The sequence below is a fragment of the Beta vulgaris genome, chromosome 3, assembly GCF_026745355.1.
Source record: "Beta vulgaris subsp. vulgaris cultivar EL10 chromosome 3, EL10.2, whole genome shotgun sequence".
Lineage (NCBI taxonomy): Eukaryota > Viridiplantae > Streptophyta > Magnoliopsida > Caryophyllales > Amaranthaceae > Beta > Beta vulgaris.
Window position 1 is genome coordinate 41176014 of NC_079204.1, and position 15682 is coordinate 41191695.

Below are 15682 nucleotides of genomic sequence, written 5' to 3' on the forward strand. Positions count from 1 at the left end.
ATAACTGATAGCTGATGCGGGGTAGATAATAGTAAAATTGACCCATTGCTTCCCCCTTGGAACATTGTTTATTCTCTTTTTACTCTGGACTAAGGTTCAATACAACCGACATGACTTTGCTGAGAATACAGAGATAATCTCAAAATTGTGAAAGATGAGCACATACATTCAGACACCAATAGTCCACAGCTTATTGTAAGAACTCTCTGGGATCAGTAACATAGCCAGTCAATGCTGATGCTGCTGCTGTGTACGGAGATGCTAGATATATCTGTCCTTCCTTGTTCCCCATTCGCCCGGGAAAATTCCTGTTTGTTGTTGAGACGCACACCTGAAAGCATCACATTGACAATGCCCAAAAGGTGAGTCGAGTTATAATTTACTTCATAACATACAACAAATACTGATGGCAGTTAAGCATCAGAGAAGTCCCTTGTACAGTCTTCGGCCAGATGACAAGAATGATAAGAGCTGGAGTTTTGAATTCAAGTGTTTCTACACAATAGCTAAACCAGGAAGCAACCGAATCCAAAATTTCATTTCAGATTTTTAAACTATTCTTCTTTGGATCATCTAAATAGATATCATATTTGTTTCATGGCCCAAACTTTGGATTCTTTTGTCAAGTTTACCAAACAAAAGCAATTGAGAATGACCAACTACCCTAACCCTGAACAAGCATCGTCACCCCACCACCATCACCATACTAACGCTACTTCTAGGCTCACAAGGCTTAAACCCCAATTTCAAAATAAACCCCCCAGAAAAACATACTTCCCCAAATCTCAAAAGCCTGACCTCTATCTGTTCTGCTTTACAACATAAGAATATCCTTACCCCACCAACCAGCACCCAACCCCATCTTATTTTCAACCACACCACACCTCCGTTAAATGGCCACTAAATAAGGAAAAGAAAGAGTTTGAAAGAATTGAACTTGGAACAAAAATTGAAAAAAAAAAAAGATAATCAGAGGTGCAAATTAGTGAAAGTGATCAGTGGATGATAGAAATCAGGAGGCCAGTGAGGGATGCCAAAATCCCAGCAACTAATAGTCAACACATTTGAATTTGACCAACACCGAGAAGCTGGACCGACAAAATTCAGTAGCAACGAAGGAACCAACAAAGGCAGTTAAGATAGAAAGATCAGATAGAGGAGAAGGAAGGAGACAACGGCAATGAAGGGAAGAGAGGCAGTGAAGTAGTGTGCGTGGAGATCTTGAGAACGATTATAATGATGGTGAGGAACTAAAGTTAGTATGGCAAGGGAAGAGAATATGAAGGATTTAATTTTCTAATGTGAAGCAAACATTTTACTTGGATGGTAGATGTTATATCTTACTTGAACCAAACAAAAATCTTGATATCCATTCTTGATTTGTTTCCCAATCCCTTTCATCCACTAATCAGTTATTAATCATCAACGAAAAAAACAAAAAGAATTAAAAAAAAAAAACTGATTGAATCATAATTTTGGATGTAACACTGCATCACTGCCAAATAAGAACTGATATATACGACCTTGGGAGCAAAAGCATGAGACTTGGCATCCTCCGAAGCTCCAACAGACCAAAGCAGTTAAACACAGTCAATGAGATAAGCATCTATAAAAACCCTGTAAGACAACCAGTTGGCAGCTAAAACTGTAAAAAATAATGAACTGCAACTCCTTTTTTTTCTTTGACAGATATGTTTATGATATCTTCATAGAGAAATCCAACTCAGTTCTATGCATATAACCTAGTAATAGGGTATGCAATTCCAGTAGTCCTTGTGCCATACAATATAATGCAAGCGTTAGAAACTCTTGATGCTACAAAGAAAATAGAGTTCCAAGGCACAAAGAGATAACTTAATCACTAAAGGACGACTGCACTATCCAAGTTTTTAGAGTTTGAACTTTCATCATCCCTGTATCTTTTGCCTAAAGCCCTACGTGATACAAAAACGTTCTCTACGTTCACCCTGCATCCGTACTCAGCTCCGTTTCCTTCCTCCAACTCCACTCATGCTTTACAAAAATAAAAAATTTCCTCATTTTAATTGAAATCAAGCAGTCTTAATGCCAGAATACAGAAACAGATAGCAACCATGACAATCAATAAGAATCTCACAAAACAGTCGCTAAATGAAACGATCATTGACCAGGACTGGTAAACATATAACCTACCTGTGCCTCATTCATTCGAGCATATGTGTCTCTAGGGCCACCAAGACAAGCTCCACAACCTGGACTACCTGGTGTATCACATCCAGCTGCTTCAAATATCTGGGCACAGGTCTTGCCACCAGATCCAGGCACAGGAAGAGTATATACATCCACCCACACCTAAAAAGTGCATGCAACTTTTTATTAATTATTAAGTCAATCACTATGGAGGTAGACAAAAATTACGCCATCACAAACCTTCTGGGTGGCTGGGACGAGAAAAGTCGGGACTTTGACCTTTTTCCCCTGCAAAAATTTCAATAAACTCAGGCCTGGAAACTGGATAGCACGACAAACCAGAAACGGAAACATATTCCACATTTTATGATGGTCATAGCAAGATCCACAATGAATCCAAATGAATGGCATACATCTCAGAAATATAGTTAAGTCACACAACAGAAAATCCTATATGGCAAAGTTAAGTAATGCTTGATGTACAAGAAAGATATTGCTCAACTTCTGGATGCAGCATTGTCAGCCTGACCACAATTCCTTCCCCCTTCTAAGTTCTCAAAGAAAATAAAAATGGACAATCAATAGATAACCTAGGTACTTTAGACTTCAGAAAGCATTAAGAATATTCAACGACATATAGCAAACAGCACGTCTACATCAATCTCGAAAACTCATTTTAATGGAGAAAAGAAGCAATGTCAAAAGCATATCATAAGCTCTGAGTTTACAAAGAGGTCCTCGCTAAACAAATGAGCAAAAGCATATGCAACTGTTGGCTCATAAATATACTGCCAATACCAATACGGAGCAGAAAAATAAAGCACAAAAAGCACTCTAAATCTCTGACCACAAGCGGGGGGTCTGACAGAATGAAGACACCTTGAAAAGTGACAAATAGTATAGAAAATCCAATGAGAAAGCAATGACAATTCGACGAGGAGAAGAAGAAAACCACAATCTCACTCTTTCTTTCTTTGGCACTACCATCTTCTTTCCAAGGGACATATTAGAGTTCTTTATGATATCTTTTTTAAAGATGACCAGGAGCAACTGATAGATCAGTTAAGGGGAAATTTTCAGAACCTCATGGATCTAGGTAGCGGAAATTGATAGAAAAACATCATAGATCTAGGTGGGATAAGAGAATTGATAAAGGAGATACAAATGATGATAGAGATCATAGTGAAAAAACAAAACACAAAACTTACACATATAACTCTTATTTTAACGAAGTGAAAGAATATGCGGATTTTTTTGTCTAATAGAACAAACACTAATACCTTAATTGAATTATCACTCCAAAACAAGTCAAGGGTTTCAAAGCAGAATGGTATATGCAAGTGTAAACAGCATAGACAAAATCAAAAACCATCCAAGTTAAAAGGGTCAAGCATAAGAAGAAATTAATCAAAAGGGAAAAGATAACACAAGGTATTTAGTGTTAACAGGAAACCGAGAAAGAAAAGATATATATTCTTACAGAGGCTAGAAAGACTTTTGCTACAGCCATAAAATCTTCTGTTTTCCCCCCTGTACAAGATCCAATATAAACCCTATCAATTTTGACATCTTTGCACTCTCTTGCTAATGCACGATTGTCCGGAGAATGAGGCTGCAAAAGAATCAGTCAGGTGGCCAATCAGCATGATTTAAAATTTTTGAATCGATTAAAGTGACATTTTCAACAAAGACTAATAAAATAAATTATCTTCAGCTTCATATATTGCCATTTACCTTTGCAACAAGGGGTTCCAACTTTGAAACATCAAACCGGTACTCAGACACAAATCTAGAAAACCCAAAAGAAGAAATAATATCACGCAAATGAAATGATAGAAAGACACCAAATATGCAGGTATCATTGTCTCTCCAAAATAATCATAAGATGCTTATTCAGTATTCACTTATAAATGATATAAAAAGTGCCCACATGGAATTTTATGGCTTATTTAGGAGAAAGCAAATAAAAAAAGTATGCAGTAGGTGAACTAGAGAAGAATGTCGCCAACTCTGTACTGAAAAGAATATGTACAACTTGCCAATAGCTACCTTGCTTGACCATCGCTATAAACAGGTTCATAAGGTATGGATGTCTTTCCCTGCATAAAACCCAAGAGCAAAAATGTAAACAGCCATTGTTGTGCGTATAATTCTAAGTAGATTATAAATACGGTGTTGTTATTTACCGCTCTTATTTTACTAGAAACCGCACGTATTTTTATACGTATTAATTTTTTTTACTTATTTCATATCAAAAATATAAAAGTTAAAAAAAAAAATGTCGCACGGATTTTTTGGTTTCACCATAGTGGAACCAAAAAAAACAGACAAACTCCACTTCCACCATGGTGTACAGTAAAAACATAATTGTTTTTTTTTTCTGGAAGAAATGCGGCAGTGAGGAGGAAAGAGGTGGTACTGGTGCTGCTTTGTTAGCTGGTGCTGCTCCCTCTTCACTTCACTGATGCTGCGGCCACCAGTCGTGGTGCCTTGTTCGACGCTGTACTTCGCTGGTGCTGCTGCTGCCAGTAGTGGGCTAGTGGCTGCCTTGTTTGCTGCCACATCAGTTTGGTTGTCATAGTGGTGGTTGATACTGCTCAAAGAAGAGCATGAAGGAGCAGAAAAAAGGAAGAAGAGGAAGGAGGAGGAGGAAGAAGGGAGGGTGCAACATATCATCCAAGGCCTCCTAATTCGTTGACATGTCACAGATGTGGCAAGAAGGGCACAAGGGAGAAGAATGGGAAGGAGAATGAAACTGGCATGAGAAGGAAATTACCTGAATGTCAGAAGAATACCCAAATGACAGAGAATATCAGAGAATCTGCTAGGTGGACCATGAGGTGGCAAATCTCACGTGACCAAGGACAAAAGGGAGTTTATGATTAGGCTATAAATAGAGAGTAGTAGTATTAAATAGAGTATCCAGATATTGTTTTAGCTTGTTTACTTGGGAGAGATCTTGGCCTCTCGAGATTATCTTGTTCTTCTGTATCACAGTAGCCTTGATTCTGCCAGAGTTATTGTGAGCTTGCTGTTATCCAATTCATTACAGAGGGGGAAGGAGGAAGGAGGAGGAGGGAGCTGGCAATTTGGCTGCGGTGGTGGGCGGCACTAGTGACAGTGGTGGTGGTTATGGTGATTGTAGTTTAGAAGAAGAGAAAGAAGAAGAGGGAGAAAGAAGAAGAAGAATACGATTTAAAAAATACGGGCAGCTTTCAGTAAAATAGAGGCAGCAAATACTGTCACTAAGACACCTAGTTCATCTAGCTTGCCGTTGGCGTATTGAAGATTCGGAGAACATTACATTTCAATGATGTCTTCCTCAATGATTTAACAGATTAATACTTCTATATTGCAGCAGCAATATCAAGATGAAAGTAAGAATTAAATATTAGAGGAATAAAGAAACAACTACACTATGTAGCTAGGGGATATAATGTGAATATGTTGAGATTAGTCACTAAAAGGCAACTGACTGCATGTAAATATGCAAAAGAAAAACTGAACAAGAAGAAAAATAGAATGCTGAACAAGATAGCTTATTGCACAAACCTCAAGATATTTAAATGTGGTAGCATCAGCAGGAACAACACCGTTCTTCCCTCCAGCTTCAACAACCATATTACACAGGGTCATTCTTTCTTCCATCTGAGAGCACACAGGCATAAATGTCACTTATGGCTTAAGGTAGTGAGCTGCCAAGTTTCAAGCAAATGTAGTTTGAATAAGGGAAACAGGATTCAGAAAATATACTCACCGTCAAACTCTCCACAGTTGATCCAACAAATTCCATAGACTTATAAGTTGCACCAGAAACTGATATTTCACCAATGATCTGAAAGCCATTCCAGAATATCAGTATGAACAAATCAGAAAAATGAGACTCTGGCAACATAATTGAAAAATGTAATCATAGAGATTGCAATCTACACTGTCAGACTTACCTGCAGAATCAAGTCCTTTGCGAGCAAATAATCAGGCATCTCTCCATCCAGTACAAATCTTAGAGTCGGCGGAACCTACAAGATTGAGAGTTAACTAATATATTCGACCCACAGAGGCATAGCACAACTCAAGTCTAAATCTCGACTATAGCAATTGACATTTTAAAAAAAAGTTCATGTAATAAGCAATAAAACCCTCTTACAAGCTACAAGGCCACAGCTCAAATAGAGAATACTGAAGAGGTTGAGGAGGGTTGCATGCACGAAATTCATTTGGGGCCATGCCAAGAATACCAACAAATTAAATTATTTGTCTTGGCTCTTGATACCCAGCTCAGGAAGCAGCATAGAGAGAGACAGAAAGATTTGTATATGAGTTTCTTTGTTCAATAGATGAGTGCTACAGCAGCAAAACAACAGACCTCGTGTGGAAGTTGCAGATGTTCAGAAAGAGGATGCCAGTAGTTGATATGTGTGCTATTAAAAACAAGTATAGAGGAGCTGCAACCTGGATAGGGATGCTTAGGGAATGGGGAGAATACAAAACAACAGACCTCGTGTGGAAGTTGCAGATGTTCAGAAAGAGGATGCCAGTAGTTGATATGTGTGCTATTAAAAACAAGTATAAAGGAGCTGCAACCTGGATAGGGATGCTTAGGGAATGGGGAGAATACAGATGAATTCCTTGTTTACACCACTCTGAGTGTCAGTTTCCATGTCCATATAGGTTATAGATCAAAAAATTAGATGATATGGTATTCTGGTATTACATCAAGCAATCTAGTAGGGACTAGGGAATGATAGTCTTTGTGGATGAAATGAGATACAATAACACTCAGGGTAACTCCACAAAAATACTATATGTAAGCCAGACAGATGCTATCAACTTGGACGCCACACTTGCAGTTTACATTTAAGAAGGAAACGACATGACACATTAAAATGTGATAAAAATGCAGTAGCTCTGCTAAAAGTTTGGTGAGTAATGAGAAGATACTTTGAGTGTTGAACTTAAGAGGTAAGAATTATTGGATAACGTTATAACATCCTGACTTGATAGTAACGGATAACACAATTATTGCGCAGTGTCGAGCTTTCTTAGCAATCTTTACTCTTTACCCTTATTTTATGAATCGAGTGTTGGTGAGTAAATCCCTCAAAAGTTCAGATAAGAAATGCTTCACATTCATAATAGGAGAGCAACAATAGACACGGCCCTTACTCACTAAGATCCATGCAATAATGTCAAATAGGAAGTGAACCCCTCAAACTCTTTTATTTTACTCATTGTGTTTCATCTGCTTGCTCCATGGGTGCTGCAATTCCAATCCCTTTTTGATCTATCCTTTTACCAGCCTTATTCTTAGTATTTTCTTTCAATATTTAATGCATTTCTGTGTTACTATTATATTTATAATCATTATAATACTATGATTTATGCAACAGCACACATGCCTATCTGCGGAAATTTATCATTCATTTCTGAGTAACATAGGACAGCGTGTATTCCTGATTTGTAATTTCTACTCCTAATATATATATTCATTAAGACATACTATCATATTTCCTCTATCCCAAAATAGTTGACACACTTGTCAGTTATCACTGCACAAAATTTTCGGAGATAACTCGTACTTGGCTCTAATAGAAAGCTGGATATGATGGGAGATAGTGGTGTATTTTATAGTGTTAACTTGATGGATTATAGATGTGAAAGCTGAAATGAGTCCAAATGTGAAGATAAGATATAAATAAACAATTGGTGGGACCATGCCAATGAAAGAAAATGTTCAAACTACTTTGGGACGAATGAAAAAGTAAAGTGTTCAAACCAATTTGAATGGACAGACTAATAATCATTCCTGCTGACAATACTATTTTGAAAGATGTAAAATTCAAGAAATCCACCATTACTCCCCCACTATTTTACTATTTTCCACTTCCCTGCAAAACTAATTTCAATTTTGAGTCTTTCGAAAGGCTGAGCACATATTGAAGTCCCTGAACATATAATCCTATATAGCCAGAACCATAACGATTTTGGAGATCTCATACCATCATTAGGATTTTTACCAAGGGTGGGGAATATCATGAAATGAGCCTTTTTATTAAAGTAGTCAAGTTTGGGAGCAAAAGACGATTAAAAAACAGATACCCACAGAAAGCAAATAACTTAAAAGGACTCTACAGAGATAACATTATATTAAAGACTAGTGGACACATGTCACAAACCTTCAGCAATATTTTGCCCGTGCCTAAAACAAAACCAGCATCAGTATTGCCTATTCCAGTGGCAAATTGGCCAAATGCTCCCGCATTACAAGTGTGAGAATCAGTCCCCAACAAGACCTAAGGACAAACGACTACATGAGATTCACAGCATTACAACTCTTGATGAAAAAATCCTATAAAGTTGAAAAAAAAAAGGGACCTCTCCAGGTCTACAGTGACCCTCTTGAGCAAGAGCGACATGACAAACTCCTTTGTAGTCAGGATTGACCTGCATATAAGACAAACTCAATAAGAAACTCATATATGAATAGGCAAAGACGATCAACAAGCAGCTTACCTTAAAGTCAGAAAGATCGGTTATGTCATAGAAGTATTTGATATTTTGCTCCTTCACAAAGTCTCTCAAGATATCAACATTGCGATTTGCACGCTCATCACTTGTAAAGATATAATGATCAGGAATAATGACAATCTTTTCACGGTCCCACACCTTCAAACGGAAACAATGAAGCATGTGTAATTCATTCCGTCTGAGATGAAATATTAGTAATGATCATGAATGTAGACAATTAGAAAATATTATGATAAGATGAATGAAGAAATTGTGGAATTCCAAGATGAAGAGGTGGCCTGTTTGTTGTTAGTTACTTGCTCCATCTTCCTCTTTTAAATAATAATGTGTATGGACAGTTTAAATGCAGAGATTAAAGAGGATGATACAGAACGCCACAACAATAGTCCAGCAAATACAATTCTTAAGCACCAATATATTAGAGGATGCATCATGTGACAACATGAAAGGCAACTTCCAAAAGGGGAACAGCACAACCACATAAAATACGTCAGTTAGGTCATCTACTTAGAGATGCAGAACTTAACAATCAACATGCATGCTAACACACAACTCGACAAGGCAGACTTGAAGCTTTTACTATGGGTTTCTATTCATATAAATGCCTCTACAGTTCAACAAAAAGTCACATACTCCCTCCGTTTCCTAAAGATCTTCCCACTTACTGTTCCTACAGATACCAAGGAAAATCAAGTTGTGTGGGCATGGTGTGAGTAAAGTAGGAGAGAGAAAGGGTTAAGATAAATAAACAAATAAAAAGGGGGTTAAAGTAGGAGAGAGAAAAGGAGTAAAATTGAATTAATAATGTAATGGTGGACCATATGATAGTGACATGAGAGGGTAAATAGGGAAATTTGTTTTGCCAAATAAGGAATAAAGCAAAAGAGGGAAGATCTTTTGGAAACACCCTTAAACGGAAAGTGGGAAGATCTTTAGGAAACGGAGGGAGTATAAGACTGGTTTACAACTGTTTATTGTAAGACGGGGTAACTTTTTGCCTAAAGGGATCAATTATAGTAGAAGTCACCCCTAAGGTAAAAGTGATCCCTTTAAGAAGGCATTTATCATCTTCTACAAACAAGTTCATTTAAGAACCAATATTGAGTACTGCTATCCTTAAGATATGGAGGGTGCAGTTATGTCTCTTCATCACTTCAAGCTAACTAAAATCAGTTCTCGTACAAGAAAACAGACAGACCTATGTATTTCCAAAAGGATTCTGAATTATGTTTTTTTATAGCATGCATATTGCATCATCTTCCACTAACAAAAATCAAGACTGTATTAAGAAACCAATAAATTCTCATCAATTCCATGCAATGCATGCGGATGGAATTTGTCTCTTTGTCACTTCAAGGTAGCTCAAATCAATCCTCATACAAGAAAGTACCACACTACAGCATAAACATCTAGACCTGCTGCAGTCTGCACCAATACTTTAAAGATACCACTAAATTACATAATTGACTTTACTGCTAAAAGTAGCAATGCCAGACTTTGTCGTCTCTCTGAATATTCTAGAGGTATCCTATTTAGTTTTTGGTGTGTCCTAGGATACCAAACTCCGCAATGTGGATCTGCCTCTACATAGTCGTGGTAGAATCTATCTCAAATGAACCAGAGCTCAAAGCATTAAAACACACATAATCTTATCCTGGCCTTTGTGGAGGCTGTTTCCACTGGCAGAATAGGTAATCTGGAGGTCATTATGAATGAATATTCTCATGTATCAAAGTTCAAACTCCTGGCCAACACATGTCAATGGATATTTCTAAATTAAATATGCCCCTACAATAAAATAAAATCAAATCTAACAAAAACCAATAGCCAAGAAAATTTGGGGTAAGGGGATCCCAAAATTGTCGTACTAATTTGTAAGAGTATGGCTCTAATGACAGGTACATTCATGAGAACAAGAATATATTCTTTTCAATTATAACTTAAAGAACATCGAAAAAGGACAAATACAACAAAGAATATACATCATGCCATTTTGAGATGTCATGAAATGAATCTCAACTTTTGATACTAAGCATACAACAATTTCCATTTTCATATTATACCTTACCTTTTGCCACGACAATATTATACAAGTTATACAGAATTTGTCCTCAGAAGATAATTTGGAAAAAACACATCTCCCAAGTTAGTCAAACGAACTCTTAGAACTTTGGTGCTTTTTGTGGGATAAAGCCATAAAGGTAATATTTGGCAATTTATACTACATTGTTATGCATTGGGTTCAAGGGGACGGGTAATATGGGGAGTGCAATATAATTAGGTTAGCTTGGAGAGTAAGAAAGAAAGTTAACTCTATAAATAGAATAGATTAGTAGGAGGAAGGGGTATGAAGAAAATTATTGACAGTTCATTTTGGTGGTTAGCTTGGGAGTGTGTCAAGTCAATTGAAAACTTGGCAATCTATCTTTATTTTCGGTAATTTCCATTTCTAACAATCAATTGAATACTTGGCAATCTATCTTTATTTTCGGTAATTTCCATTTCTAACAATCAAAATCATCTTTTCCTTCTTTTATTTTACTGTCTAGATACCAGTTCATTACATACATGATTAGAAAAAGAAAAGATTCACGTGAATAACCCCAACTACGGGCAAGTCTTCTCATAACTATGGATTTCACCATAATAATCCCACTATTGAATGTGACTTAGAAAGATCCAATGACCTTACAAAACCATTTAGTAGGTCAAATGATGATAATCAAGCTCTACTTGGCAGGTAGGGCAGAGATAAAACAGAGGAAGGGTTCATTCTAAAATCACACTCCCTAAGTCCCTACAGTCAAGATTATTCTAAAAAAACCCATGATTGGATTCCTATGGGATGACGACTCATAGTTAAGATTACTTTTTGTAAAGTTTTCTTACATCAAAAGCGTAACCTGCCATAACAATCCTCCACCTGGCACCCTCATCTCAGCAAGAAGGACCCGTCCTTCTTGATATTTACTCATTAAAGATCCGTCATCATAAAGCCTTGTTTCACCACTGACTAGTAAACTAATGTACCCACCAACATCTCATTAAAATCTTGTTTAATACAAAAAAAATGAGTAATATAAAATTTGCCTTGAAGAGTTGCAAAATACAGTAAAAACAAAAGCAAAAAAAGGAACTTATATGAAACCTCGATTGCCAAACATTAATCATTCAAACAAGAGGCTACAAAATCCTCTTCACAACCCTAATGATAGAAGATACTTTAGAATAAGGAATTATAATTTTACTCCTTATATATTCTTAAGTATTGACAGCTCGTACCACGCACAAGGTTTCATGCTAGTAGATATATCAAGACTAAACATTAACAAACAGATGAAATGGACTAAGATTAGACCCATCTATCTCAAGAATGGAGGCCATACCACTTAAAACTCAATGTAAAGAACGAGCAATTCTGACTTTAAAACATAATAATTCAGATTATAGGCTAGTATTACATATAAAAACATGATATTCACATTGATTGTAATATATGCCAAAAGGTGACAATCTATACAAATATACTAAAAGGTGTTCCTAAGGAAGCCTATATGCCACATGACTCTCTCCTCAAGATTCTAATGCAAATGCTTAATATCCATGTGAACTCCTCAATTAAAAAATATAAATGTAATGTAACTACAAGAGTGAACACGTGACCTTTGAAATGAAAAGTTAGAGCTTAACCATCAATGAGTATAACTGTATTGTCTAATGTTTCAAATAAAATATGATCAAGTCTTATAATAATTATATTTAACAAAAAAGACTTAAACAAGTATTTACATATCTAACACTCTTATTACGATACTTCCAAGAGATTATTGATGACATATTTTCTTACCCCAATTCCTTTAAGCTATTATTTTCAAACTCTAAACTTAAGGTTTCTTTTACTTATCACGTCATGACGTTAATTTTTTAATTTCTCACCGGACAAAAAAATACGAAAAGTAACAAAAGAATTATTAAATTTATGAATAACAATATATTTGTTTATTGTAATTGACCCGAGTTATCGTCTAGGCCAAAATACTGGTTCACAAATTACAATTAGTTTCTTATTGGAGGTGAATTTGCTACTCCAAAATCAATAAAAATCAAGCCTATAACGATACTACAGCAACAATGACACACATGAAGAAGAAGCAGATGGTTATAGTCATTGGGAGATTAAAGTAAGATTGCACAGGATAATTGATAACATAATTCAATGTAAGACTAAAAATGGTGTTGGAGTTGTCTTCACCATTTCCATACAACGCCAAAAGAAAACAGAAAAAGATTTACATGGGTGATCTGACTTTGCATCAAAGGAGACTACCCTTTGGACAGATTGGTGATGTCTACCTACCATTTCATTACAGAATATTAGCTATCCAACATTTTTCCACCATAAGCAGAAGCCAGGTTCTATTGTTAGTGAATAATAAGAACTTGAAAACCAACAAGCCATGACAGATTTAGGAAATGATGAAACATGAAAAGAAACTCCTTCCTGACTTTGGATACTTTCAACTTTCAACATAATAACACATGTCATTTATAGACTTTGATTCTTATAAAATGTAAAATTGGCACTCTTAGTGTCAAATATGGCTATCTCACCTATCCCCCTCTCCTGGGAGTCTAGTAAGTCCAACGACGTCAACATTTCATTTCATTATTCTGTACAATCTAGTGATAAATGAAATGAACAACCATAAATAACACAAAAGAAAACAAAACAAAAACCAACAACAGTCACCAAAATTTAACAATTCCATGATACAAAAATTAAAAATAAAGCTCTACCTTTGCATTATGGCCAAATTCCTTCTTGAAGATGCCAAAAGAACCAGGTCCACAAACATCATGAGTCATTAAGATATCAACATTAACCCACACATTATCACCTGGGGTTAAATGGGGTTTCTCCGAAGCACGAGCCAGTATCTTCTCGGTCATAGTCATAGCATTTTTCACCTAAATTCAAACAAAACCCAAATTTCATCAAATCAATCAATGTGAACTGTTTCAGTAAAACCCTCAAAACCCAATTTCCAAAATTCATCAATTTAATCACATGTCAACTGCTTCTTCAAAACACAAACAATAAAACACACAAAATAGAAAAAAGGTATACAAAGAATTAACACAAACCGAGCCAGTAGTTGAAGGACTGCGCGCAATTTGCTGAGGAGCCATGACAGAAACTATCTTCTTTAACTTATTGGCCCTGTATTTCGAAGCTGAAAATTGGGTGTTGATGGAGGTAGAAGAGGTAAAAGCAGACAAACCCACATCTTTCTGAACCCAAATAAAAAACAATAATTAAAGGAAACAGATATGAGCATAAAAATCAAACAAACAACAAAGCCGTAGTCCATGACCAATGAACAATAATCAATTACTAACCTTGTGTAAGAAAGAGGATGAAGTGGAAGAGATAGCAGAAGAAATCGCCATTATATTTGTAGGAGTATATGAAGTCGTCTAATTTATATCGGGTTTCCTTTTATGTGTCTGAAACTTTGGGAAAATGAAATGAATAACAAGCGCCACTGCTAGAACGCCCACTGCAAGTATTTGTTGTTGCGTACGAAGGGCGAAGGCGGCTCCTGGCTCTTGTCGGCTTTCTTTTCTTCGCCTGCAGCTTGCAATCGACAAAGAAGGGAAAGACACGAATCTTAGGGGAAAGGATAACAAAGATGTTCCCAAGTTTTTACTATATAAAACTAGTTTTTTCACTCGTGCAAATTATACACAAAACTCTTGTTTTATCAACCTGTTTAAATTTCGATATATTGAAAGTAATACTTATAAGTTATATGTAATGCTACTTACATCATACAAAATATAGCTTATAAAAACATAAATGGATCCGCTGTGGAATAATTTATTGTGTAACAAGGATTGTATAATAGGCCTGTTCATTGGGGCGGATCAGGGGCAGGCCGGGTCAACATGTTAACGGGTCAAGCCGGGCCGGGTCAAGGGTGTTGACCCACGGAACGGGTCGGGTGGGACCCATTACAACCCGACCCATATAACTACTTGATTAATATGGATGCAAAACGTATATGATTCAATTATTTCTTCTTGAAATGCATCCAAATTATATGACTTTCATACTCAATAGTACCAAATTAACAGCTAGAAACAAAAAAACACGAAATAGAGACATTCTGCGTGCTTTTCATTCCTACAGACATAAACAATCAAGTAAAATGAAGTATTAAATTCATTACTTTGCAGATCACCAATTCAATTTTGAATTTGCAACAAATCTTGTTTTACTTTTGTATCACAGATTCACAGTTCTCCACTATCTTTATAAACACATTGGAGGCTTTTTTTGCTCTGCAGCTGCTTCTCATGGTTTAATTTGGTCAGTTTCAGGGGAAAAAAAAAGGTGAAAAAAGGGTAATATATTTGACAGATACAATTGTTATACAACAAAGCGTTAGTTTAAGAAAAGAAAACATACAACAGAATCCAGGAAATGTGCGAATTGAGACCAGATGAAGAGGAGAGAGAAAAAAAATCTAGGAGAGAGAAAAAAAAATCTAGGAGAGAGAAAAGAATTTGGGGGAAAAATGAAGTCTTTGTTTTTAATTTTTAATTTTTGCATCATGCCCCGGGTATTAGGCTCTCCTAGATTTTTATAAAGCTCTCCTAGAATTTTAGCCTAATAACTAATTTTTAATGAAAAAAGAATTTTAGGAAAGAGACAAAGAGTGAAGGCTTTGTTTCAAAAAAAAACTAGTTATTAGGCTCGGATTATGCCCTGAGTAAGAAAAAATTTCTTTTATTTATAATAATACTTTATTATATTAACTAATTTAGCCTAGTTGTTAAGACTTTAGTACATGTACTTGAAGTCTCGGGATCAAACCCTATACTACGCAATTTCTAAAAAAAAATTATTGTACATAGATTACATGAAGTCATGAACTAAAACTCCCTAGAGGTAGTACTGCAGTGGTCAACACATCTCTTC

The 15682-nt window shown here is 36.1% G+C and overlaps 1 protein-coding gene across 2 annotated transcripts; it reads right to left on the reverse strand.

The window, feature by feature from the left end:
* Positions 1–22: 22 nt before the first annotated feature.
* LOC104884183 (3-isopropylmalate dehydratase large subunit, chloroplastic) lies at positions 23–15184 on the reverse strand. 2 transcript variants are annotated; one of them, XM_048641484.1, is made up of 16 exons: positions 15170–15184; positions 14098–14335; positions 13843–13989; positions 13495–13665; positions 8683–8835; positions 8545–8613; positions 8346–8462; positions 6114–6188; positions 5927–6004; positions 5722–5817; positions 4219–4268; positions 3904–3958; positions 3650–3781; positions 2410–2457; positions 2173–2331; positions 23–331 (listed from the first exon to the last, which is right to left on the reverse strand). In XM_048641484.1, the coding sequence occupies exons 2-16, from the start codon at positions 14146–14148 to the stop codon at positions 191–193; spliced, it is 1542 nt and encodes a 513-aa protein (XP_048497441.1). In that variant the 5' UTR covers positions 14149–14335; positions 15170–15184; the 3' UTR covers positions 23–190. The 2 variants fall into 2 exon arrangements, with proteins under 2 accessions (XP_048497441.1, XP_010667095.1); XM_010668793.4 differs by lacking the exon at positions 15170–15184 and having other exon boundaries at positions 14098–14385.
* Positions 15185–15682: the final 498 nt, after the last annotated feature.